Genomic DNA, 27,520 nt, shown 5'->3' with positions numbered 1-27,520 from the left:
TGGCAGTTCAAGCCCTTGAGGCCAGTTAAAGACATGCACTTGTTTTTTCAGACTGTTCGATTTTTTTCTGATGTTTTTGCGGTCCTTAGGAGTCTTAAAGATCGGTTGTTCACTGTACTATGTCTTACACAGTAACGCTTTTTACTTGTGGTATGCTTCACCAAAAACATTGGGCATGCTTGACTGCATAACACTGTTGTATTGTGACGAAGCTGGCTTTGTGGAACCAGCATTATGCTGTGCTTCCTAGATTTTTGCTGGCTATAAAGCAATTGGCGAGAACGACGAAGGTACAATCGGGGCAGTTGCTTACAGAGGTGAATTCTGTCAATAAGAAACACAGTACCGAACAGCAGGAAGCTTAGTAAGCAAACATTTAAGCAGCTAGGCCTAGTATAGAAGACTGGTGCGCAAGAGCTCTGATTCGACGCTGCAAGATAATCAAAATGGGGGTGGAGGTGGCTTCAATTAATGCAATTTCAGACCTGCCGTCACAGCAGTTCGGAAAATTAGACCGACAAGTTTAGCGTCCTTAATTTCATATCCTTATACATTGGCTCTATAGGGTCCTTATACATCCTTATACATTGGCTCTATAGGGTGGAGCTACAAAAGCCTTCAAATTATCTGGTGTTGACTGTAAGTATCGTATTTACTCACGTAATGTATGCACCATCCACTTTTCCAATCAAAATATGATTTCTTTTGTTTTCCTTGCATAATGATAGCACCCTGAAATTGCTGCCGGTAAGTAGGAGACACAATATGATTCTGCATCCAATGTGCTGGGATGGCAGCGGGATCCCGGGTGTTTTGCTATGCCGTAGGGCCAGATCGGACTCCCGATGTGAGACAAAACTCGGAGACACAGTATGATTCAGTATCGAACACACGAGAACGGCAGCTAGGAACGAGGCGTTTTGCCGTGCCGTAGTGCCGAATCGGACTCCTGACGTGCGACAAAAGTAGGAGACACACGGTGCGATTTGACATCTGACGCATCAGAACAGCAGCTGGCTACGGGGTGTTTTGCCATGCTGTAGTGCCAGATTGAACTCCCAATGTGCAACAAAAGTACGAGGCACACAGTACGATTTGGCGTCTGATATGACGTCTGACATGCCGGAATGGCAGCTAGACCTGAGGCAGTATGCCGTGCCATAGTGCCTGATCTGGCACTTGGTGTACGATAAATGTAAGAGATACACGGTGCGATTCGGTGTGTGATAATGGTGTCCAACCTGCCAGAATAGTAGCCAGATCCGAGGTGTTTTACCGTGCTGTAGTGCCCAATCGAATGCCAAATAGCTTTACGTTTCTCCTACATTTGTCTCATGCCAGACGTAGAATCTGCCACTGTGACATGACATACGATTCAGATCTGGCTGCCATTTTGGTGTCCTGGATGCCAAATCGTACCTTGTATCTCCTACTCTTTAGAGGTCTCCGTGGAGAGAGAGAAAAAAAAAAAAAAACCTAGAAAATTTACCCCACCTGATGAAGGCACCCCCCAACTTTGTACATATTTTCCAGGAAAAATAGTGCATTCTTTATGCAAGTAAATACGGCGTGTATTTTCCTCGAAATGCCACTGTAATTGTGGTTGTATGGCAAACCTCAACTCTATATTTTAGCTTCATTTGTTATCCGACTCATTGCTAGCAGTGCCTTCAAAGCTGGTACAGAAGGAGTGGTTCACCAAAAATGAACAAGAGCAGGTTATCCTCAGAGCATACCCACACGTTTGGCGTGCCACCTTAGGGCTCATTTGCAGCAGCAACTCGCAGACGTTGCAAGACCTAGTTGGTCACTAAGCACAAATGGTCGCTTTGTTTGAAAATAGACTGTTTTGAGTCTTTCAATCGCTGCTTTATTTTTCAGTCTCGTGACTGCACTCGCAAGCCTACTGAACCAATTACCGGTGCAGGAGCAGATTACTCTGTGCGATGGCAGTGTGAGCGAACGTGACTGGCATCAGTCACAAGACATTTTGGTCTGGCAATGGGCTGGCTGCACTTGCTAATGTGAGCATTGGTCGCCTCGAGTTGCTCTTTGGTCACCGGTCGTGGTGGGTCGTGCAACCTCTGTCAATCGCCGATGTGAATGCGTCCTTAGTCCTGGTTCAGTCCCCACACACAAAGTACTGGCCCACATTGGGAGGACAGGGAAGGAAAACAATCTGCTTGCCATCACTACAGTCACACGACAGAAAAGTGTGAGGATAGTTACGCAAGCTTTTAATACAGTTGTTCGTAGCAGCTGCACGTGCCTGAAGTGCTGCGGTTGCAATGACGACACTTCACTGCGCAACAGCACACGTGTACTGTTTGCAGGGGAAGTGCAGCCATGCTAGGTTAGCTCGCTGCACGGGCTAATGCATGCTCTGTTCTGGTTTAGCATCGCACAGCTAAAAACACATTTTCTGCTGCAGAACACGATAAAAATAAGGTTTCATTAATTTAAATAATGCCCAAGAAAGTGTTGGGAATTTGTTCCGAGACACAAGTTACATTACAACAGCAATGCTTCATGATTTTAAATTTCTCTGACAAGCTGCTGAATGTGCAAACTTTTGATGCTATTGTGCACCACTTGGACATGGTGTGCACCACTTGGACATGGCGTGCATCACATTGTTGGCTTGGACACGTTGTTGCCAGCATGGCTGGAGTTGATGAGGTGGGCTTCGGAAAGGGTAGTATGGTCCGTGCATTGATAATTTCTAACATTTAATACTTTATCCCAAGCATGGGGGACTGCCCTTAGACAGGATTATGTGGCAAGCTTGCTGCTGTTTTTTGAAAGGCCCTCGCACTTGGTGCGCAAGGTCTAAGGTGTGATCAGCGTTTGTGAGGGAGATTACCATTTCGTGAGGGTTGTGTCGCCCAAATGTGCAGGTGAACGAGTCATCGACAAACATTGGGTCGCAAGGGGAGGTGCTGTCTCGGCGGTGCGTGGCGCTTCTCAAGACGGCCCTCAAGCCAGACGTGTGGCCCAACTCGGAGCTCAAGCTGGCCTGGTTTGACAAGCTCCTCATGACTGTGGTATGCCACGTGGTGCCCGTTTGTTCCCATTGCGCTGCAAGGGTCATCTCTTGAGGACACTCTGTGTGATGCACGCTCACTTCCCAATGACCAGATTACTCTTTCAACATTTGAGTGGCAGAAATGTACAACATACTTGTTGGGCTGTGAAAGTATTCAAGCTTTGCATTAAGATTAGTGACTTGCTCAAAATGGTATTCAGCTTTCAAATGACTGGAGGAAAATGTGGGGATCAATTTATGAAGAATATAAACAAATATCACTCTTTTTGTAAGTTCAAAATTCATAGTGTGTGGATCCTTTTGTTTGCTGTTTACAAATACTTTCACTGAAAACTGTCTCTATGTAATAAATAACATCTTCTGTGGACAATTGCTTACAGCAACCTGTTGCTACATAAATGATTGAAAACTATGTACATGGTGCAACACATACAAAAACTGTGCTCACGAAAATTAATGTGTGATTGTTTGAATGAAATGATGTTGCACTGCTGTTTTAATTTCTTGAAAGTTTGGTGCATTTTACAATGACTGTGGCAGCCTGCTTGAAAGTGACCATACAAATTTTCTGGGCCAAAGAGACAAAGGCAGCTTGCTATTGCATTCAAGCTATTCACACAATCAGGTGGCTTTCACATCAATCCACTGTCGCCATGTTACATTGTAGCTGCCTAACTGTAACACTGACTTCCACCACCAGGACAGGGTCACGAAACAAAGCCAAGTTTTAACGAGACGCAAGAGTTGTCGGTAATATAAACTCCAGCGGACAGGAGAGTTGAGCATCACGAGAAACAAATAGCTCGGTAAAGCTTTCTTGCCATCTCAATGATTTTCTATTTGCCAAGAATTTACTCCTGGTGGCGTGCCTGCCACGATAGCTCATTGGCTATGGTGTTCTGCTGCTGGGGATAACATCATGGAGTTGGGTTTACACTCCACCCACTCACCAGCACTGCAGGCTCGGTGTCTGTCATCAAACCATTGCACTGGTTGTTAGGCGGTCGTATGTTGTTGCTCCTGTTGTTGACCCTGTCCCCCTCCTGGCCCCTCACGGTACAGGAGAGCGCTCAGCCCAACTACGGCAACATCTGCACGGCACTGGAGCTGTTGGCATTCCTGCTGAGCATTCTGCGGCCCGAGGCCATCCTGGCCAGCCTCAAGCCTCTGCAACGTGGCATCGCTGCCTGCATGACGTGCCCCAATTCCAAGGTCATCCGAGCCGTGCACGCCCTGCTGTCGCGGCTCATGGGCCTGTTCCCCTCGGAGCCAACCACGTCCAGCATGGCCTCGCGGCACGAGGAGCTGGAGTCCCTCTACACATCCATCAGCAAGGTGGGAAGGGGGGGGCGTGCAGTTGAGGAACTTGCAGTAGGGAGTTCTTACAAAGACTAGAGACAAATTCAGCATTGGGTTCACGGGTTAGTAGTGTGTCTGTATGTTTTGATACTGTTCAACGGGTTTCGTGCTGTTACAGGCAAAGCCAAGCTGTAACGCATGGGTCTTAATTAGGGGTGTGCGAATATAAAAATTTTCTCAGACGAATTGAACATGAATACTTAGCTTCGACTATCAAATGATGATATGCACGTGCATTTATTGGAAAGTTTGGTTATTTCAACATGTTGAAACATCACAATTACACTGTCGATGGTAAAAAATTAAGCCAGTAAGCCGTTATACTAAATGTTTATGTATTTGACTAATGTTAACTTGAAAAATTTAGTAATTCCCACTGGCTGTCTGTTTTCGCCGTCCTGTGCCTCATACAACATCAAAAGCCTGTAAACTCGGAGGCATTTGACCCTCTGCTCGTCGCGTTTGATGTCAAGTACAGTAAACCCTCGTTAACTCGAACTCGCATATCTCGAAATATCGTTTAAGTCGAAAGTTTTCCACACCGCGCCTTCCCCACCCATAGGTGTTATGTATTCGCTCCCATTTATCTCGAAGCATTTTTTGGGCGTGATATGGATATCTCAAAATGTTGACCAGGACGGCTGAAGGCAAAGGCCATTACCGAAAGGTGATACAGGCTCCGAGTGATGACTTGATTCCTTCCTACTAAGTGCCGAACGCGGTCACAATCTAAGGGCGAATACAAAATTCCCGCAGACCCAGCCATTTTCCGTCAACCACGTCATGTAACCTCGGAAGCAGTCACGTGGTGTGCGCCGCTTGCGCGCGGGGGCTCGTGGGTTTTATCGGGTAGGTAGTTTTATCGCTCGAGCCAGACACTGACGAGTTCAGTGGTTGCGATGAACTTTGCAACGAAGTTCGCAACGCTACCGGCTGCGCCAGCGATGCCGAAGACGGCGAAATCACTTTTGAAGAGTACGTGCTCTACGAGTTGGATGTGCCCGTTACCGGAATGTTGTTCGACGCTGACATTGTTGAAATGGCAGTGAACGACGGTGGTCACGCTGACGAAGAACAACCTAGAGAAGTGCCGACAACTGCAGAAACAAGAAACTTGCTATGCTTGCTCCGCAACAAAGTTGAATGCAGCAGCGACGAACAACGGCTCATGGCGTTGTTCGTCACTGTTGTATGGTCACTGAAATTTTCGGCATTTTGCTTAACTCGAAACTCCGCTTATCTTGAAATTGTTCCCGGATTTTACAACTTCGAGTTAACGAGGGTTTACTGTAATAAGCTGAAGATTGGGCATGGTGGTGCATGGGTAACAAATAAGCAAGGTAAAAGCTGCACTCACACCCAGCCGAAATGTAATAGTGGTGTACTGTTTGCTATGTATGGTCGTTGCTTAGAAAAGAACTGCAAAAACATTTTCTTGTATTTTTCCTTTGCCTTCTGCCTCATGCAAGCAGGGCTTCTACACCTCTTATTTTTTTTTTACTTCTGCAGCTTAACTTGTGCAGCAAGCCCCTTCAGTTGTTTTCCTTTAATGTGAGAATATTGTCACCTAGTCGTAACTGGGACGCACAGTAGCAAAACTGTAAATGGAGCAACTAAATCTTTATTGGGTGAACTTGTGCCCTCAAAAGCAAGTTACACAGCACAACGATAGCGGTGAACACAGTTGGCGGTCGGCGAAAATCTGATCAGCGGGTCAAGCGCGTCTCCTTTTATACATAAGTCGCCAAATGTTCCAGAGTAATCGCTGGGACCCACTTGTCTTTCACAAAGTTCTGCACCATTCGCGTCGCGCATACATGCAATCAGATTACACAAGGTTCGGTGACAGACAGCGGATGGAACCATCGATAACATTCCAGAAACTTCCGATATAGTCGCCGACCGATTTTCCGGACTCCAAAAATTCGGACATGCCCGATTATTCGGTCAGCTTCGCGGCACCGCCATTCTCCCCATAGACCATCATGTATAACAACTGCCGAAAGTTCGGACACGTTGCAACCTCTCATCTGATTTTTCGGACACTCCTTGAGCCAACTCAATCGAGAGCATCATGCACCAACTATGGCCGGCGCATAGTTCGACTTGCTGAACGCCGTTTTTGTTTTGAACAAAGCCTCCTTGCTGCCCCACAAAGTGGCGCTATTGGAAATCCCCGCTCATCATCATCGTTTCTGACTGGTTCTATAGAGTGGCTCTACAGCAGTTCCGGTTTCAGCTTAGTAAGCCATGTCAAGACAATCCAGCAGCTGATTTGTTTCTTCGCGCATGACGCTGCGAGCAGGCCGAGTTTTTCGTTTGTGCGACTGGTGTCGGCACGGTGGTGTTTGCTTTGTGTGCTGTGTCGAGGTTCCGGTGATCCAACGCGGCATACGGAAACATCGCGTCAGGTGTCTAATGGCGCCGACAGTGCCCGCGCAGACTTCGCTGGGGAATGCCGGCAAGTGGGTGCCGGGAGGCCTAATATTTGTCGCCTTCCAATGTGCTCCCTACTGACGCGGAAAATGTTCTGCCGAGACCTGCGCAGTGGTTGCATTGCGATTCTGGACACCGTCTCATTTGACAGTTTCACAGGTGCTGACACTGCTGTACTGACATGCGCAGAACTCGACGACGGCGAGATCATTCGTCAGGTTTCTGCTGCACCGCCGGACGATGACTCCGAGTCGGAAGATGACGCACCATGTGCTACGCTGCCGTCGCATACGGAGCGTGCACAAACAGTGACTGTGCTTTCAGCCGCCTGTAGTGGCCGTACGACCCTCTCCGAGATTCAGGCATATCTGATTGCGCGTAAACGGAACAGCGTGCAACGGCGCATTCACGATTTCTTCAAGCCTACTGCCGAGCCCGAATAAGTGCGTGGAAATAAAGGATTTTTTTTTTTTTTTCTTAGTCTGCTTTTTCGGACACCTGTTTATTCGGACATTTCCGCAGTCCCCGTGAGGTCCGAATAAACGGTCGGCGACTGTACATGCAAGCGCGTCCTGCGCTGTACGATAACATTTGTTAGGTGGTGATACCTGGCCGCCCGATAAAGATAAACAATACACGTGTCAATATGCCATATACAGTGGAACCCCGTTCATACGTTTTTCACCGGACCGAGGAAAAAAAACGTAACAGCCGGGAAAACACAACAGAGAGGAAAGCTCCGAAAATGAATGAAAAATGTGCAGCTTCAACTATAGACAATTTATTTCCACAGAGTGCGCTTAGAACTTAAAAAGAAATCTAGAATGGTGGCTTGCCGTTTCTTTCGCTCGCTAGAAATCATCCCACGTTTCTCAATAGCCTGGAAGGCCGCATTGCTGTCAGCGTCGCTGTGAGGTGCGACGTACCTGCGGAGGAGGTCCAGAGCTGCGACGGCTTCTCCAAAGCTAGCATTTGGCAACTCCCCGGCATCATGCGGCTCGTGCTCCTCGTCGTCACCGCGCCACGGCAATGGCAACGGACGAAGGAATATCCGCGGGAAATGTTGCCCTCTTTGGCGTAATCATGCTAACGTGCTAACGATTGTTTAGTATTGCTGTGGAGCACGCGCGTCCGAGCAGCCCGGTTGCGCGCAGCGCGGCTTGGTTTCGCAAGAAATGTAAACAAGAGAGGAGAGCTGGCCCGATAGGCGGAGCAACGCCATGAGCAACACCAACTTCCGGCTTCCCTTTAGCTACAGCTTCGCAAAGGGTGACGTCAGCGCCTCTCCCGAGTTTCCTTCCTCCGTGAGTCGAGCCGTCCAACAAACCATGCGGTGACCGTAATCACAGTGATGATAGTGAGAGCATTTTTCACGAATGGCCACCTAGTGGCGGCCTCCCGAACTGGCGTGCGGCTTTTTGCAGCCAGTTCCATAGCCAAGCCCGGTCAAAACTCGTCAAAAGCCAAAATGGCGGTTGGAGCGCGTTGCCTACTTTAGCCCAGGCGGGTTCGGGTTGCGACGCATCATGCGGGAACGTTTTCACAGCTTCTACGTAACAGCGGGGTTCCTTATACATCGGATCCTATGGAAGCTATGCCGGGACCGGATGAAAGCGACGTAGCAGCCGGGAAAACGCAGCAGTGAGGAACGTAACAGCGGGGTTCTACTGTATACTAGTATAATGAACGCACTCGCACAAGAAGCACACCCACAACTTTTCTCTTGAAAATTAGGGCTTTTGCTTTCTCACGCATAAGAATCGCATCCCCAATTATGCTGCTGTGCAGTCCTGTGATCGTATAGCCATGCTGCAGTTTTTTGAAGAGACTAGAATCTTTTGCTCTCGCACACATGTTTAAGGGGGGACGCGGGGATCAGATCGCGAAAATCGCAAAAAAGATTGATTTTTGGCAACGACGCGATTCGGTATCTGCAATGCCTAATCTACATTGTATCAAAATGGTTTGACTGAAAACGCACTAAAAGTGCCCGAAAAAAATTAATTTATCAGTGCGTAGGGCGACAAAACAGCTTTAAATCGCGTAAAATCACCGCAGTTCGCGGAGCCCTAACTCGTCTTTCCCGCCACCGAACGCCGCCATCTTGGTATCGTTCGAACGCTCGAAGTTTCGCCATTCCGTTTCTGTATTCTTCGGTCGTCACCATCTTGTAACAAACGCACAAACACAAAAGAAGCGCGGGTCTGCTAGAGGCGGTCACACGGGCCCTGCGATGAAAGCGGGCCTCCGATTGGTTGCTGTACTGAAAGGCGTCTCGCCATTGGTTGCTGCTGCAGCAGCGGGCAAGCTGGCAACCACAGCTGACGGCAGTTGTCTGCTTTGAAAACCATGCCGGTGTCTTTCTTCGCTTGACACTCTCAGAATTCGGATTTATGAAAGCTCCCAGGTCAGTGATGGATCATCGCTCGTTTGAAAAGAACTTTTAAATGAAGCATGCCTTCGGAAAACAAAAGCGCAAGCCTCCTACGGCGAGAAAAAGACGGCGGCCAGCGGGAGAAGCGGAGAACCCGACTGAACACGCGGATAACGTGCCGCGTTATCTTGCACCATGCTATTCCAGAAGCGAAGCCGACAATCGCCCTGCGACATCGATACTGACAACTAAGCCACCGGAAGACGTGCCAACAGAGGCTGCCAACAGACCTGTGCGTACGGCCGCGCGAGTCAGCAACCGAGATCGCGTTGTTGGAGGCGACGCGGGTCGAAGGTCTCCATCGCCGGCAGAGACGGTGTGCGTTTCCGATGCATCGTGCGACAGGGACACGCAGCCTGCGAGTGAGCCCCAACCGTCGACGAGCTACATACTGTATGGTGACTCAAGGCTCACCAGACGAATCGTCGCACGATTCAGACGCACCTCGAGCCGCGTTTTGTGTCAGCGGTGACTGCAGAAGCGCAGGCATGTAGCGTTCGCGACTCCCTTCGCACAGTGTCCGCGACTGAGCGGAAGCAGCAATGCCAAGAACAAATTTAGGCCCCTGTGACTGCGAGTTCATTATTATGCCTGTTTCCGCGATGAACTCTTTGATCGCTAAAGCTCTGTGCCCAAGATGCCAACAGCGTTCTGTGGGTGTACAGTCGCCGACCGTTTATTCGGACCTCACGGGGACTGCAGAAATGTCCGAATAAACAGGTGTCCGAAAAAGCAGATTAAGGAAAAAAAAAATGAAATCCTTTATTTCCACGCACTTATTCGGGATCGGCAGTAGGCTTGAAGAAATCGTGAATGCGCCATTGCACGCTATTCCGTTTACGCGCATTCAGATAAGCCTGAATCTCGGAGAGGGTCGTACGGTCACTACAGGCGGCTGAAAGCACAGTCACTGCTTGTACACACTCCGCATGCGACGGCAGCGTAGCACATGGTGCGTCATCTTCCGACTCGAGAGTCATCGTCCGGTGGTGCAGCAGAAACCTGACGAATGATCTCGCCGTCGTCGAGTTCTGCGCACGTCAGTACAGCAGTGTCAGCACCTGTGAAACTGTCAAATGAGACGGTGTCCGGAGTCGCAATGCAACCACTGCGCACGTCTCGGCAGAATATTTTCCGCGTCAGTATGGAGCACATTGGAAGGCGATAAATTTTAGGCCTCCCGGCACCCGCTTGCCGGCATTCCCCAGCGAAGTCTGCGCGGGCACTGTCGGCGCCATTAGAGACTTGACGCGATGTTTCCGTATGCTGCGTTGGATCACCGAAGCCTCGACACAGCACACAAAGCAAACACCACCGTGCCGACGCCAGTCACACAAACGAAAGAACGTGGCCTGCTCGCAGCGTCGTGCGCAAAGAAACAAATCAGCTGCTGGATTGTCTTGACATGGCTTACTAAGCTGAAACCGGAACTGCTGCAGAGCCACTCTATCGAACCAGGCAGAAACGATGATGATGAGCGGAGATTTTTAGTAGCGCCACTTCGTGGGGCTGCAAGGAAGCTCCGTTCAAAACAAAAATGGCGTTCAGCAAGTCGAACCATGCACCTGTCAGAGTCGGTGCACGGTGATCTCGATCGAGTTGGCTCAAGAAGTGTCCGAAAAATCAGACGAGAGGTTGCAAGGTGTCCGAACTTTCGGCAGTTGTTATACATTATGGTGTATGGGGAGAATGGCGGTGCCGCGAAGCTGACCGAATAATCGGGCATGTCCGAATTTTCGGAGTCCGAAAAATCGGTCGGCGACTGTACATTGCGATACCAGGCTTGGCCTGGCAGTGAAAATGGTGGTCATGCACTACTCCAAACAGCGCAAGAAAAGGGTAAAGAACGCCTGAAGAAGGCATCCACAGCCCACCAAATAAAGAGGCAAAGGTGTAAGAAGATGCCTGACAGCAATGATTCAAAATATTACAGCCCTGGTGCTTTTTAATAAATTTGCAGTGCTTTTAAAACTTTGCAGCCAGTTTTCTCAATCGCATTTTTTTGTCAATCACCTCGCTCGTGGAAAGCGTAGCACAACAATGGCTCGACCGATTTTGGTCCAGTTTGTTTTGCTGTGATCCACAAGCTGTGCTGTACTTAAAGACAGTCTTGAAATGTTTCTTTATCTTTCCATTATTTATTTCACAATTACTACATGGGTCCATGCAGTGAAGCACAGTCATGTGCATGTTATGTTGAGCAAAAAATTATTAGCGCACTAAAATAAAATCGAACACTGTCTTGATGTAGATTATACATCTGGGCAAACATGCAAAGTATTTTCAGCTCCCTATCATGTTTCGTTACTGTGCCAAGCTTTCCACAAGCAAGGAACTTATAAATTCTTATAAAACAAAAACTAATTAAGATATCCTAATGAAATTTTAGAATTGTCTCTTTATTGCAATGTGCAGTGTGTGTGCCAAATTTCAGCCCTTTCTGTCAAGAAACAAAAAAGTTAATTCTGATCCCCTCCTCCCCCCTTAAAGAGAGCACACTTAATCTCGAAAAAGAGGCTGCGTGGCATCCAAGCCTTACGGTTGGACACATAACTCACTTGAAGCTTTCGTTTGTCTTTGAACCATCGCGGTGACGCACTTTTGCCAACCTTTTTTTCCGATGGGTTGGAAAAGGGCTGGCACCTTTTCCGACCCATCCATGTTGGCACAAAGCAACACTGTTACGTCGACCTTGCTCTGCTTACCGCCCTGCTAGTGTTCACCTTTGAGGGCCAAGGTTTTTTGCTGCAGCATCTGGTAGAACAGGGCTGTCTCATCTGCGTTGAACGAATCCTTGGCACTGTGTTTTTCTAGCAGCTGTCCGTTTGTCTCCACCCATGCCACTGTAGCTTCGTGGTCGACAGACTGCGCTTGCCCGCTGACAATGCCGACGTTGTCGTGGCGCTCCTTGAAACGCTGCAGCCAGCCGACACTCGCTACAAAATCGTCGTGCCCCATGATGCACGCGAAGTCCCTCTGTCGTGTGTCACCGATCTCGGGGCGTGCGGATGTTAGGAGAGATGGGGTTGGGAGACGCAGAGCAGCACAGCAAACAGATTTTAATTACCCCAAACTTGAAACAAAACTCATGTAAACTACAACACCATGAAGAGACACCAGCAACTATGCCACCTGCCTAACAGTGACTAAACAAGACCTTATTGCCCGCCATGTCAGTCCTTGGCACGTTCTACTCGAAAGTCAGGCAACCCTAACCTATGGCTGTGCACAAACAGAAAGGAGCGTTCTTACAGACCTTTGTCATCTCATGTATCCTCCGTGTCCGGTGTGTGCCAGATCTTCATCATAGTCGGTGTTCTCGCCGACTATGATGGGCAAAGCATGAGCTTAAGCCTTGCCCAATTGGTGTGAGCAGCACATGTGGCATTTGTTCTAGAAGCAGGGCTAGAAATGTATTTCAAGCAATACATTTCAAGACAAGCATGTTTTGCTGTCCGTTGTTTATTTGGCAAACACTTCGAGGCAGCAGCTTGTCATGTTTCTGACCCAGTAAAGTTCCTCCGTGCAGTCACTGTCTGCTTATTTCCTGCCAAATTGCCCACGGGTGTGCTCAGTTGTAATAAACTTGTTCTTGATGTGGACAGGGCTTGTAATGTAGGTGTTCCGCACTTTGTGATAACTTGCAGCAAAGTCATATTATCACTAGTCACTTGCTTACTCTATGGACCGTCACGAAACGTTGAGCTTCAAACATTTGTGAGCTGTCGGTGTGTTTGCCGTCACCCATGCTTTGGCGCATTGGTTCACCAATGCACCCATTCACTTCTTCTTGATACACTGGCGATAGAGTGGGTAGAAGTTTGCTTGCGAGCTGGGGTGGATGTGTGTAGGTTACGCGCAAGAGACCTATAAGCTATGCCAGGAAGTGGTGCTACAGTGCAGTCCACTTATAACGATACCACATATAACAATATATCGGTTATAACGATGGGTCGACATGAGAGTGTCATTTTATGCATTAGGTCTATGGGGAAAAAAACCATTTATAACGATAGGTTATTCACCGCATATCGGATATAACGATCAAAATTTTGCAGTCTGGACGGCGTTTTCCGTGCCAAATAATCGTAACGTTTGCGTTGCTTAGTTCCCTGAAACGAACGATGTCGAGGCGAGGCGATGTTTACCTCTGTAAGTTCGTATCTGCCGCCATTACCGCGCAGCGCGTCTCGCCCCGCCCGCGCACGAGTAGGCGCTGCCAACGTTGGCGCAGCGCGCCACAAGATGGCGCTAGCTGCTTCATGCGCGTCGGCCACAGTCGCTCCGAAAGAGAGAGAAAGAAAAAAAGAAGCGACAAGCAATGCGGCGCGGCGGCGCCCGTCCCGCGTCTCTTGCTTTCCTTAGATCACTATCATCCGGCGTCTCTCTCGCGATAGCAGGCTGTCGCCACCGAAGCAGCGTGCAACCAACGGTTCAACCCAGTTCGAAGATGGCGCCGACAAAGCGCAAAGCTGTGTCGCTTGACACGAAGATGGATATATTGCAGGACTCTCGATGCGGCTTCAAGGTGAGCGCCCTCGTGAAGAAGTATGAGCTCGTCCAGTTAACGATATCAACCATCTTGAAAACTGGGAGCACCGCGATTGTGAAGGCAGGCGCTATCAGCGGCCATTCCGATCAGCGGAAAAGGGGTTAGAGACCCTTTGTACGCCGATGTTGAAGAGGTGCTTTACCAATGGTTCATCACCAATTGCTTCAAGAAGGCGGGCTTTGTGCGTAAGGACGAACTTCCCCAACCCGCTGAGACCGACCCGGTGGAAGTCGCTGACATAACCGAGCTCTGGGAGCTCGTTCCTACTGGTGACACAGGTGGTGTGTCGAAGGAGGAGTTTTTGACTGCAGACAGTGCTGCCTCGTTCTGCGATGAGGTTACCGACGAGGCGATCGCCGAAGATGTGCTGTCTTGACAGACGCAAAGTTGTGCGACGGTGGCGACGGCATCAGCGACAGTGACAACAAGATCGACAGTGGCTCCTTGACCCCGACCACGATGTCCACGCAAAGTGCACTGTCGTCGATCGACTCCTTAATTGATTTTGTGCATGCTAAAAGATTGCCGCCAGTGTTCGCGCAGCAGCTGGAATCCATGCACACCGCAGTTGTGAAGCTGAAGCTGCCGCAAAAGCAAGTGCAGATTTCGGACTATTTCGGCGCGCCTAACCCTTGACATACTCATTAGCGCTAGAAATAAAGTTTGTTTTTCACGGCCTACTGTCTACATCATCTATTCTTTAGAGCAAGTAGCGAATTCGAGTTCAGAGCTGCAAAGGTAAAGAGCGCAAACGCGTGTAATTTTTTTTTTTTTGATAACTGCAGTCCAGATATAGCGATCATCGGTTATAACGATCATATTTTTCGTCTTTCTCGATATCGTTATAAGTGGACTGCACTGTACTCCCTCTGTCACTGTGGAAAAAGTGGTACTCACCCTTGCCGACGTTCCCTAGCTCGCATGTCTCTTTGCACGTGTCCATATATGGGACACGCGCCAAAACCATTGGTGTCTTGATGTGCTTTTTGTTCCTGGGCATCTAATGTTGGCAGTTGATCACGTAATCTCAAGTTTCCGAGACACTGTGCGAAGCGTTCGCTCGCATTGTGACAATGAGTTCGTAGTCATCGAGTGAGATTTGTTCATGTTTGCCTGAGCACGCATGACACGCATAAAACAAGACTTTACATTGTGTGCAGTCTCTTTGCTGTCGCCATCAAGCCTTTTTGGGAATACTGGTTTATTTTTATTTTTTATTTTTTGCTCCGGACAAATTTTTTTGTCTTTTTACATTTGTGCTTTTAGTTTATGGGCGCCATCTGAGAACGTCTGCAAGCACTAAGGATGGTTGGCCATGGCGTCCCAGATTTATGCTACCACATGATGCAAAGCACACAAATCTCAGATGGCGCGAACTACATTCATGCATTGCTCTCGGCGCAATCTCCACCACACACACTGGTGCTCACAACTGCACAATCATGGCCCGACCTTGTGATTTGTTTATAAGTGCTTACTGACAAAATACTATCAACCAGGATAGTTTGCAAAGTTGTTTTTATCGCTGAAACTTTACTACCTCGAATTAACAAAATTTGCAATTTAACAATTTTTTTTTGCTGCAAGTACAACGTAGTTACATCAAGGTTTAACTGTATTTGCACGCCCCTAGTTTTGATATGTGCTGCCTTGATTGCCCCCCCCTCCCCCCTCAATGCTACTGTGACTGTTTGTCAAATCTAGGTGTGATTCTCATCATTTCACGTGGCGCCATACATAGGGCCATGTTTAATAATGCAGTCAGGTACGTCCACATACACTATAATCAAATATCTTGAGCAATATCCAGCTAGGTGTCATTGTTTGCATTGGGATAATGTGTGTAGTTTCAGTGCCGACCAGCTAGCAAAACAACTGTTGAATGGAGCTTCTTTATGCGTACTGTGCACACGTTGGCCCGCAGGTTGTGTACGAGGGCCTGACATCGTACGAGAAGTCACCGGCGGCGCCACCGTCTACTCTGTTTGGCTGCCTCATGATCCTGAAGGCAGCTTGCGTCAACCACCCGTGCTACATTGACCGGCTCATCACGCCCTTCATGCACGTGCTGCAGAAGATGGCACGAGAGCACCTGTCGCCAGGCGGCATCGGCGGTGGCGCGGGTGGCCAGGAGTCCAGCTCCATGGGCACGGAGTTGCTCATCCTGAGCCTGGACCTGGTCAAAAACCGCGTCGGCGTCATGGGCCAGGAGATGCGCAAGGCCTTCATCGGGGCCATCTTGGTTGGCCTCATCGAGAAGTCGCCCGATGTCAAGGTGATGGCTCGGGGCAACTGCTCATCTCATAAGGGGTCACTAACGTATTCCACTGAAGCATCTTTCAGACGTATGACAGACTTTGTTTACTTGATAATGTAGTAAATAATGAGGTTTGACTGTAGTCCTTGTTTATTGTTAAGCTGTCATGGTGTCGCTAGAAGTAAGTAGTCTAAATTCAAGCCTGTGTTTTAGTTAGATTTTTTGTTTAGCAAGAGCTTGCTTAAGGGGGGAGGCTACCCTGGAGACAGAACTTTTTATATTTTAAGATATCCGGATGAAACTTTCAGGGTATGTTCACACCACCGAACTATGAGGAACAGCAAAGTTTCATGAAGATGTGTTCATTAGTTCCAGAGTTATTGAGGTCTAACTGGGTTGTTCATGTGTATGGCTGAGGAAGAGCCTGAATAAATGCCAGGATATTGGAGAAAGCTGACATTCACTGTGATGATCCCTTGATAGATATTCCAGGGGGCTACAAAGCCCTTTTCTTTAATTTCCTCTCCAAAAAATTTTAACATAACATTGAATTTGATGTAGACAGTAATGATCACATTCATCAAAAATTAATTGCTTATTATAAGTTAACTGCACCAGCTTTTAAAAAAAGAAGCCTCTTACCCCCTGGCAAAGTCACTCAGGAACAGAATAAAAAAAACGGCACACAAATCTAAAGAGCGGTTCTTGAGATATTGCCTTCCCCAGCACCACTACTAGCGAAAATATCCATTCCGAGAAAACAGGCCTTAAAGTTGAACACTTGTGTTTTTTATTAGACAGCTCCTGCGGTGCTTCTAATTAGCTCTTACGGCCTCAGGCACACTCAGTGTGTCGGATTTTCTACTGGCGAGAGCCAACAGCACAATTCCGCTGCTGAAAGCGTCTACGCAGTCGGCACTCGCTGCGGAAGATCAGAATTTCGATGCTCGTGCAAGTCGCATATCGTGCTTCCACGCACCGAAGATCTGCACTGTCTTGGGCTTCGTTGCCGGCATCGCGTGCAGCAAAGAACTAGAGAGAAAATAAGCAGAGAAAATAATCTTAAAAGATAGCGCAAGGCAATGAGCAGCTCACAAGCAGGCGTCTGTTGAGGCGGACGGAGCAAGGGGCAACAACGACGCGAGCGTGGTGGGCACGGCATCGAAGAGAGCAGCCGCCACCGCCGCCTGCGCAGCAGCGAACGGCAGGCACGTATTAGGCCGCGGGATTTGAACGTGCTGCTTCGGCCAATCAGCGCTCTGCATCGCATCGCGCGAAAATGCCAATAACACCTCTACTGTACCGACAATGCCATTTTGCAAAGCGGCAAAACAGAGACAAAGAATTCACTGTCAAAACGACACCAAGATGGAGCGCGCACGCTGCATGGGCCGGGAATGGCGCGTGCGCAAAGTTTGACTTCATTTCGGCATTTGCCCGTGTTTTGTGGGCTGCGGTGGCCTCAAAAGTTCCATTTTTTTTTTTTACTTTGAGGTTGAATTAGGTGCTTATAATTACAGAACAGGTAGTTTATGAGACATACAGTAAAAGCTCGTTAATTCGAATTCCGCGGGGATGCTATGAAAATTCGAATTATACAAAATTCGAACTAATGAAAGTCAGAGAAAAAAATCGCTCGGTTAAGGCGCGTATATAGTCTGACGTGGCGTGAGCACGCGCGCACACGCTACGTCACGTTGGCGTGAACAACGTCTATACTTCGAAGCTATGGCGCAGCCAACGTAACCGGACGCGGCCAGCGCGGTCCGACGCGCCCGACGTCGAGATGGCTCTTGCTCCATCCGCACGTTCGTCGCGCTGACTGGGGCGTAGAAAAAAAAAGACTCCGTCTCGTGCGATAAGCGAAGCATCGGTTGCGATAGAAAATTAGTAGATAGCTATACGAAGTAAGGATAATAGTTTTATCGGCCGTATAAACTTGTAAGCATTCGCTTACTAACTAAATTAACAAGCACTGTGTCACGCGCGCACAAGTGAGCTTCAACGCATCTCGCTCGATGACCGCGGAAACTCGCTGAAATACGCTGGAGTGAGGGCACGCAGCAGTAGCAGCGAGCGAATTGACGTTCGTACAGCCCTCGCTTTAACGCGAACGAAACGTAGCAAGCACATCGCATATGAAGCTACCGGCAATACGCGCACTCTGCAAACATCGCAGATCGCTTTGAAGACGAGGCCCACGCGGGCGCGCACTTTGGCCACGTCGCAGATCGCTTTCAAGATGCGGCGGCCGCATGGCCGCGCCGTAAGCAGCAGCCGCCTCAGCCGCCGAAGATCGTCCCCCGGCCCCTCCCTCGCCTCACCCCACTGCCTCGCGCGCGACAAGGGAGGGCGCGCTCCGCCCCACCTTCCCCTCTTGCGCACGCGAGATTGAGCCGCGTTCGCCGGCTCACCCTCGCACGCTCGTACGCAAAGAACATGGCGCGCGGCGAGGGTGTTACCGCTGATCGAAAAAGCAAAAGCTGCGCGACCCGCGCGGCGACGACAGCGTGCGCCCGCGCACTAGCACTCTCCCCATCCACGATGATGCGGAGTTCGAATTATCGGTGGCGGTGCGGATTTCAGTGTGAATTAGCGGGATGTGTTACATATTGCTTTCAATACATTGTGGGACGGACTGCGGCAACTAATTCGAATTATCCGAAATTTCGAATTAACGAGCTTTTACTGTATAACCCAAAAATATTGTTTTTCAAAAATCTACCTTTTCGCGATTTTTCGGTTTTCGAGGGCCGCGTCCCCCCTTAAGCCCTATTAAATAAAGAGCAACACAAGATCGGTTTACAGAACACTTTACAGCAGGTGGGTAAGGCCAGTCTGCATGACAGATAAAAGGACTGCACATCACGTGACTCGATCACCATTCCACACGTAGCCAGCGCCAACGGTGAAGAGGAGGCACTCGCCTCACGGTATCATTGTCAGGTGTGACGTAATTACCCACGTGTCAAGGATTTTTAAATCTTCATGGCAAGCTTGCGCGACACTCGCTCCCCTACCCCCCTCTCTCTCACTCATCTGCTGTCTGCGCAGATGCACGCAACCAGCCATGGCACTTTCGTGCCTGCCGTGTAAATGTAAAGCTAGTCTTGTCACTGGTTAGCTACCAAAAGAGACCGATGTGATTCTTCAAATGGCATCGTAAGAGAGAGGCCGCCATACCATGTGTCGCAAAGATGGCAGCCATGAGCAGCCTGTTAATACTCTAATATCAAACAATTCGAATAGTGAGCACTTGAATAATTCGAAGGGTGATTCAGATTTCTACTGTTAGATTATTTCAAATAACACATATATTTGACGTAGAGACCCGCGCAGTGCCACATGTATGCACCGTGGAGCCCCTCGTGCTCAATTTTTCCAAGTGAGCATTTCACTTATTTCCAGCATAAAAGGAGCACAGAGTGCACCATAGACGGGCCATTCTCACTGATGCAGTAGCAAACTTTGAGTCACTGTGCTTCCTGATGCCAGTCCGCTACAGGGTTCGCGCGCACAGCGCCCGAACGCTGAACTTTGCAGAACGGCATCACGTTGGCCAGGGCCTCCATTGCCAGCACAAAGTTAGTCCAAGTCAACTGGACCCGTCAAAATGATAACGCGACACGTAACACAACACAGACAGAGGGGACAGCACAAAAGCAGCACATTTTTCATGAAGTGCAAAGATTGGGCCAATTAACTCTTTCGGGACCGCCCAAAAGAAGGCAATTCTGATACTTGCTAGAAAATATTTTTTTATTCAATGAAATTTTTGCGCTATCTTGTTGACATATGCATCAAAATGAAGCTAAGTGATTGGACTTTTATTGTAGAAAAATTGAAATGACTAAATAATATACATAACAGAAAAAAAAATCTCAATATGCAAATTTTTTCTTCAAGTAAACAAAAAAAAGTTGGAAATTGTTGCATATGAAAGTAAAAAGCAGCACTAAAAAAATTCCAGAATATACAAAATGTGCTAAAATACCTCTATGACAACTTTGAGGCAAAAAAACTTTGCAGGCTTATGTACATTTTTTTTGTGTGTGTGATTTCTCACACCACTGTTCACCCCTCACTTCTGTGCACCCTCTCTGTGCCACTCAAGGAAGCAGTTCCGCGAAGCATTGAAGCACAAATGTGCGTTGCAGTCACTGCAGAAAACAGTAGTCTTGACCTCATTCTTGGTTTGTCGATAGCAAAGTTTACAATTTTTGCGTCTCTCCACTTTTTGGGGCTTGTGAAGTGGAGGCTTTGCAGGTGGTGGTGGAGGAGCACGAGTTTGCTTGGCTCCTTCAAGATGAAGAAGCTGTTGCACCAGTTCCTCCCTGAAAGCTAAATGGTCAAAGGAAGCATTTCTGGCCAGCTCAGGGACGTCTGGATGTAATTTCCTATATTCTTGGAATAGTATGAAACTATTCACGCATGCTACGTCGATGCAGTGGAAGAAGAGAGTCTTCCACCAGCGGACACTGCGCATCAGTACATTGTAGTAGCCAATCATTTGATCTGATTTGTCTACTCCAATCATTCCAGAATTGTATTCGTGAATTAGCAAAGGCTTTGGGATAGAAATTTGGGTCCAGGTACTTCCACTTCTTTGTCTTCTTTTTGCAGTGACTGTCTCGTTGGCTGTGTGCATCGTGCTCATCATGTTCACTACGCGTCGGTCTTTCCATTGAAGATAGAGAATTTCTTGGTCGCGCAACCATCTAATTTCACCTCGTTGAGCTTTCTTTTCCCAGCGCGTGTCTTTCAATTCAACAGGGAATCCGCGGCGGTCTTTTCGCGTAGTGCCGCAAGCCAATGTTTTCCGATCGAGGAGGTGACTGAACAGGTGTGTCGAGGTGTAAAAATTATCCATAAAAATTTTGTAGCCCTGATCAAAGTGTTCTGCACACAGCTGGCAAACTACATCGAAAGCCAACCCGTGGGGCCCTGGCTGCTCGCGCTTGCCTGTGTATACAGCAAACTGCACTGTATACCCGGTGACCGGGTCTGCAAGAACCCAAAGCTTATAGCCCCACTTGGTCACTTTATCCTTGATGTACTGCCGTATCCCTGATCTCCCTTTCGACTTCACCATACGCTCATCCACAGAGAGGTCTCGATGAGGCTGAAATAGCTTTGCCGACACTTTATTCATGTGCTGCAGAAGCCACCACACGAAGCGAAGCTTTCCTTTCGACATCTGAGTTGCATCGTCCAAGTCGGCGACATGTAGCATCGCAAGCAGTGCTATGAAGCGACGCCGCGGCATAATTCGTGGTGGCAGCAGACCACTATAGATGCTTCCCACATTCCAGTAAAGCTTGATTCGCGGTGCTTTCAAGATGCCCATGTAGATTATGAGGCCAATGAACTTTCTCATTTCACTTGTAGTGACCTCTTCCCAAGACCCATCGGGACGGGCATGAGTGGGCTTCTCCAAGATCTTCGTGTAGGCATATTTATTGGTGTTGTCGCAAACAGTCTGGATAACATCGGCCGAGAAAAAAAGGAAAAAGAAGTCCAGGGCGGTGAGAAATCTCTTTGTGGTGCTTCGGAGTGCCACACCCACATCTTCGGTCAGATGCACACCAGGTTCCCGCTTGGGAGAAAACTGAATACGCTTCTGCCGCAGGGGCAGGACGTCGTTCCCGTAGGTTGTGGAAACCCTACCAAACACAGAAAAAAATTGAGAACATATAGTGATCCCGCGTAAGTACTCAAGAGCGGGCGGAAAGCGAAACTAAATACTCACCTTCGGACACTTGTTGACGGTCCAGGTGATTGCGACGCTGAATCACTCTCTGAACTGAAATCAGAGCTCGAGAATTCATCTTCGGACTCTTCGCTACTCGTTGTATCGGAAAAATCCGCAGTTGAAGCAGCTGAATCGCGCGACAGACGCTTCTTTCTTTGCGCGGCCTGACGCGATGTCGACGCCATGCTTCTCAATCTCCGCCGCCGCCGCGGCCAAGATTAAAATCTCTCCTACGTCGCCGCCTGCCGCGAGAGAGGCGAATTGCACAAAAACAAAAACTAGAGATGTGAAACTACCCCACTAGATGGCGACACGGGTTCCACCGCGAAAATTTTGCGTTTGAGAGCGCGCGCAATTCGATCGTGCATTTTTGCACGATATCCGGACCGCGGTCCCGAAAGAGTTAACCGCCGATGGGCTTGCAATCGTGTTGGATACGTGGCTACGAACTTCACGTCGCTGCAACTGCCTGAGCCACCCGAACGACTTTATTAGTGACAAGCATTCCGCAACAGCCTGCAGCAAACTTTCGTCACGGTCACACTGCCTTGGCCATTGGGCCTGAGCTGTGCCGAATTGACGCAGACCTGTTCGCAGAAGCTGTGCAACAATCGGAAAGCTGACAAATCGCCTTGCAGACAAACGCAAAGAATGGCATATGAATGAGAGAAGGGGGGAGGGATAGCGAGCGTTGCGCTAACTTTCCGTGACCCTCCAGATTTCAGATTGTTTGACAGGTGGCAAATCATGCCGAACCTGACAATGAAACAGCACGGACGGTGCCTGCTCTTTACTGTCTGTGCCAGCTAGGTGCAAAGCGCTGATCGAATCACATGATGTGTGGTCATTTCATCTGTTGCACAGATTGGCCTTATGAGATCCCAACTGCCGTAAAGTTGGTTTAGCCCTTCTGTATTTTACAAACTGAGGAGAAAAACTTTCTGTGCAATAAATAAAACATTGAATCCAAAACACAGGTCCACTATTAAACTGAGAACCTCATTGATATTCAGTACTACAGAATGTCACGAGTTCTAGTTTCAGAGGAAAAAAAAGCACTTGATTCTATTCAACACAAGTTCTGTTGATAAAAGAATGAATATTTTCCATGCGTTCCTATGCTAGAACTGTGCTGTAATCAGTTAAGGCATACTAATCTGGTGTTTCCTGTAGTAAGAGTAGACCGTACTGTATGTCTCGATTTCTATGCGTCTAAGTTACTGATAGCTTGCTACAATCTTGTTATGCAATGCTTGAACACTCACGAGTATGTGCAGCACCATATTTCCTTGCCCTAAACTTGTAAGCATTACATTTTATGAAGACATTTGTGATATTCGATAGTCGATTTGATATTACATTTTCTTTTTCTTCTTTATTCGATTTGATATTCAATTCGAAGTCCACTATACGGTATTTGCACACCCCTAATTTTATTGATTACATTTGTTTCTCTTTGATGTGTCACTGATGGAAACTTAATTTAGTTTGTTCAACCATCCTCATGACCCACCTTGTGAGGCAAACAAGCACTTAGGCTTTGCTTTTGATGCTGTAGACTCCATGTCCTTTAGGCAAAATGTAACCATACGCCTTTGACGTGCAGGTTCTCCGTGCCATCACCAAAATGGTGGAGGACTGGGTGAAGAGCAAATCCCCGTTTGCAGTGAACCAGTCACCGACATTGCGCGAGAAGTCAATCCTGCTCGTGAAGATGATGCAGTTCATGGAGAAGCGCTTCCCCGACGAGCTCGAGCTGAATGGCCAGTTTCTGGAGCTCGTCAATCACGTGTACCGAGACGAGACCCTCAAGGGCACGGAGCTCACTGCCAAGCTAGAGCCGGCTTTCATGGCTGGCCTACGATGTGTCCAGCCGGCAATCCGAGCAAAGTTTTTTGAGGTGCGTCGAGGCGGAGTATACGTACAAGAAATTTCAGCTACAGAGTAGGGCCTTTCAAATTGTGCATTCTCTGATTAATTCCGTGTTCACAGGTGACGCATGGTGTCACCCTGCTTGAGCATTTAGATTTGGCGTTGCAAGCAGCAATCCAAGGCACAGAGAGATCTGAGAAATCCGACAGCTTTATGAGTACTTCAGCCTGACCGAATTCGTTTTATGGGGCGTCTACTGTATATTTGTGTCGAGCATGCTAGCAAATTAATTTGTTAAGCCATACTTGTCGGGTTTGGACTGACTGTACACAGCTTTATGTAATTGACTTTATGTAATTTATCAGTATGTAATTAACTTTATGTAAAGTCAGTCATGGGGTCACTAGATTTCTTTATTATTAGTGGTGCTCTAGATGGCACACCTGGGGCGCTATTCTCAAGCACACACCTTCACAACATTTTGCACAACTGGGCACTGGGCACGTGCCCAGTTACGGCAGACATACGGCAGACAGAATTCCTGGCTCTCCACGAAGGTAGCAAGCTTGGTACAGTGCCAGCAATATTGGTGGCTGTGCACCCTAACGCACCTAGTGCCAAGTCACAGGAAATATTGCGAAAGGGATTGTATCCCCACAAGGGGATCACTCGTGAATAACTCCTCCGGTGTGTATGGCCAAAGGTTAATATGTAAGTGGTTGCATTTAGAGAGGTAGTGGTCGTGAAACCGTGTATTCCTTGTTGAGTAACTCCGTTGCATTCCTAACATTAACAGACTGCCGTTTCGTTGGGTGCTGAACCTCGCGGATTGCTATGCTCGAAAGCGTTGCCCTGCCAGCTTGAATTCACGGCCCGTTTGTCCTTCCGGCGCGACTCGCAGGTGTTTGACAGCAGCCTGCGGCGGCGCTTGCACGAGCGGCTACTGTTCATCGTGTGCTCCCAGAACTGGGAGACAATCGGCCCCCACTTTTGGATCAAGCAGTGCATAGAGCTGGTGCTGGGCACGGCCGTCGTCAACGCCCCCCTGCGCAGTGCTCAGCCGGCCAGCCTGCTGCCTGCAGCCACGGCTGGGCTGCAGTCGCTGGAAGACATTGCCACCACCTGCCCGGCCACTGCGCTCAAGGAAGAGCCGACCGACACTGAGGTGGGGGCTGGCGCTTGGGAGTCAAACCTCGGTGCAATGAGGTGTTTCAGGACCAGAGTTGCACCGAAAAACCGCGTTATCTTTTCCACTGTTTAACAGATACATCTTGTTCTGCACTTTCATCTGAATGGAGCCCATGTACACTGCATGCATGTATTGCCTTTGTCAATAGCAAAAAAAAAAGAAAGAAAGAAACGAAGAAAGAAAAGAAAAAGAGCACCACTTCTAAAAAAAAATTTCCATCATCTCGTTTGTGACTGTGTCAGAGTGGATTGAATCGTGTTACCGCAAGGACAGCAACATGCTCTGGTGTGTGTACACAGTATAAAGAGACGGCTAAGATTGAGAATGATTGACCATAAGCCTAAATAAATTTCTATTTTGGTAAGGCAAACTTTGCAGATTACATTTTATATCTTATTGCCAGAGTCGGAGGCGTGCTTCTTATTTCAAGCGGAACCAAGTGAGTGTTGGGCTTAAGGGGGGACGTGGCAATTGAAGTGGTCAAAATGTCAAAATTTTCGATTTTCTTATTTATTTATTTTTTTGCATTCCACGGACCTTTATTTACCTCGTGGTGAAATATTATAACATAATACGAGGTAGAAATCGAGAAAACAGCACTTTCGTAGAGTGCTGTCATCAAAAATTGCTAAGAAATCAGGCTTCGGAAGGCCCCGTCGCACCGCGCATCGCCTGGCTATCCGTTGGCGCAGCACCGGCATCTTGGTACAGTAAAACCTCGTTAAACCGTACCCGCTTAAACAGTAGTTTCGTTTTAAAAGTAGTAAAGTCAAATCCCCGACTCAGCGGCCATTGAACATAATGTGTTTCGTACCCGCATAAACCGTACCAGCTTATTGCGTATGCATCGGTTAAAACGTAGCGTTTCAACTTTTCGTCGCGCAAACACGGCGCTGCGCCGTCTCCATCGGGCGGCCCGGCAGAACAACACGCCTCGGAGATTGGAACAATGGCCTCCAAGCGCCCTGTGCGTTTACGCGTGAAGCCACATCAACATCAACATCATTTCGATGCGGTGGACGCGGTGCCAGAGACCGTTATGGCGTCGTGCAAGCTAGGACTCGCGTCGTTGCGAAGCTCGGATAACGAAGACGCCGGGTGCTCAGCATAGAAGAAAAATTAGACATCGTCTGTACTATCGAACGTGACACGAAGAAGTCAGCGCTGGCACGCAACAGGGATCTGCTGTTGACTACAGTGTCTGGCATTTGGAATGCAAAGAAGTTGCTCGGCAGCGCTGCTGCGACCGCGAAGATATGTCGGCTACGAGGTTCGACTTTTCGTCATCGTTGCCTGTGTTGCTGCCGAAGTGTCGACTAGCGACAGTGACGAGGACGACACGGAAAGCGATAACACGGGCGATTCAGGCCCGACAGTGGCATAAGCTGCGCGTTACGTCAGCCTCATGAATGCAATTGTCGCGACGACAATAGGGGCGCGATAACGTAACTCTATTCCAAATTTAAATTATTCCAAACTCCGGCACCGGCAATGAAAAAGGCGCCCCCGCGACTTCTGCAGCACTACTGCGCACGTGCACGGAGAATACGTAACACCAACGAGGAATCTGCCATGCGAGTGTTTGCCGAGAAGAGGGAGCTGGCTGAAAAGCTGGCACGCAGCTTCAATAAGTTTGAGGCCGCTATCGTCGTCGTGCTAGGCCGCTGCGGCATCAAACAAAAATAACGCTTTTGTCGCACGAAGTGAATAAATACTGCATGTTTTTTTCCCCTTTCATCGCACTCTCTCTGAGTTCCGTTTTCGACAGGTAAGTGGGCTATCTCATGCTATTCAGTTAAACAGTACTACCGTTTAGTACGTACCTTTTCCGAACTCCGGCCAACTACGGTTTAACGCGGTTTCACTGTATCATCATAAAGAGGAGAGATCGGAGCTCAAGATAGGTGGAGCGACGCATTTCTCCACCAATAAATAAACCAGCAAACGCTAGCGAAAGAAAGGCAAATGAGGCATTGCGATTGGGCATAGCAGTCGCGTGGGGCACAGGGCGCGCTCCTGTTGGCTGTTGTAGATTTGAATTGCTGACGAACCTCTTGCACGTGCATTTGCGCAGCAGCAAGCTGTGCATTCCGATCAACGTGATTGACGATAGTGGCAGCTTAACGCACGCTTTCTGTGATGAGCCCCAAAGGAATGAAGTTCTGAACGGCCCACATGTACGGAAGACCACGCAAACTACTCGTAGAAGTGGATGCTGCCGAGCTTGTTGACAAGGCACGACCGGCGCATGTGGGTGACTGGGAAAGCGCTCCCACGTGCGGTGTTGACGACACGACCACAGAACACCTACGCGTCTGCGAGCGACGGTGAAGGCGCGTCCGCAAGCGATGTTGTGAAGACACGACAGCGAATGGCGGTGAAGGCGCGACCGTGAGTGATGTCATGAAGGCGCGACCGCGAGCGATGGTGAAGGTGCGACCGCGTGTGCTCGTGACGGCAACGCGACATTGGCGGAGCAGAAGTTTTCGGGTCAAATGTTCAACTGCGGCTTTCAGCTCCAACTCTCGCTAATAAAGAGGTTGCGCAACGAGAGACATGAGCGGACGTTTTGAATGCGCCGTAACCTGCCTCTGCACGACGGATGGACGCACGATGACCAAAA

At 48.6% G+C, this 27,520-nt stretch overlaps 2 protein-coding genes across 8 annotated transcripts in view; one reads left to right on the top strand and one right to left on the bottom strand.

The window, feature by feature from the left end:
• Positions 1–27,520, top strand: part of Nipped-A (Transcription-associated protein Nipped-A) — a 361,163-nt gene that overhangs the window by 221,009 nt on the left and 112,634 nt on the right. For all 7 annotated transcript variants that reach the window (XM_055075904.1, XM_055075900.1, XM_055075899.1 and 4 more), the window contains 5 exons: positions 2,898–3,044; positions 4,109–4,381; positions 15,752–16,102; positions 23,443–23,736; positions 24,610–24,873. In XM_055075904.1, the coding sequence (XP_054931879.1) occupies positions 2,898–3,044; positions 4,109–4,381; positions 15,752–16,102; positions 23,443–23,736; positions 24,610–24,873 (1,329 nt within the window). The remainder of the gene's footprint in view (positions 1–2,897; positions 3,045–4,108; positions 4,382–15,751; positions 16,103–23,442; positions 23,737–24,609; positions 24,874–27,520) is intronic.
• Positions 20,004–23,401, bottom strand: LOC140216180 (piggyBac transposable element-derived protein 4-like). Its single transcript, XM_072286591.1, has 3 exons — positions 23,350–23,401; positions 22,364–22,467; positions 20,004–21,821 (listed from the first exon to the last, which is right to left on the bottom strand). The coding sequence occupies exons 1-3, from the start codon at positions 23,399–23,401 to the stop codon at positions 20,166–20,168; spliced, it is 1,812 nt and encodes a 603-aa protein (XP_072142692.1). The 3' UTR covers positions 20,004–20,165.

This window comes from Dermacentor andersoni, chromosome 2 (genome assembly GCF_023375885.2).
Source record: "Dermacentor andersoni chromosome 2, qqDerAnde1_hic_scaffold, whole genome shotgun sequence".
Classification (NCBI taxonomy): domain Eukaryota; kingdom Metazoa; phylum Arthropoda; class Arachnida; order Ixodida; family Ixodidae; genus Dermacentor; species Dermacentor andersoni.
Note: the sequence above shows the minus strand (reverse complement) of the source record. Positions and strands in the feature narration are given on the sequence as shown.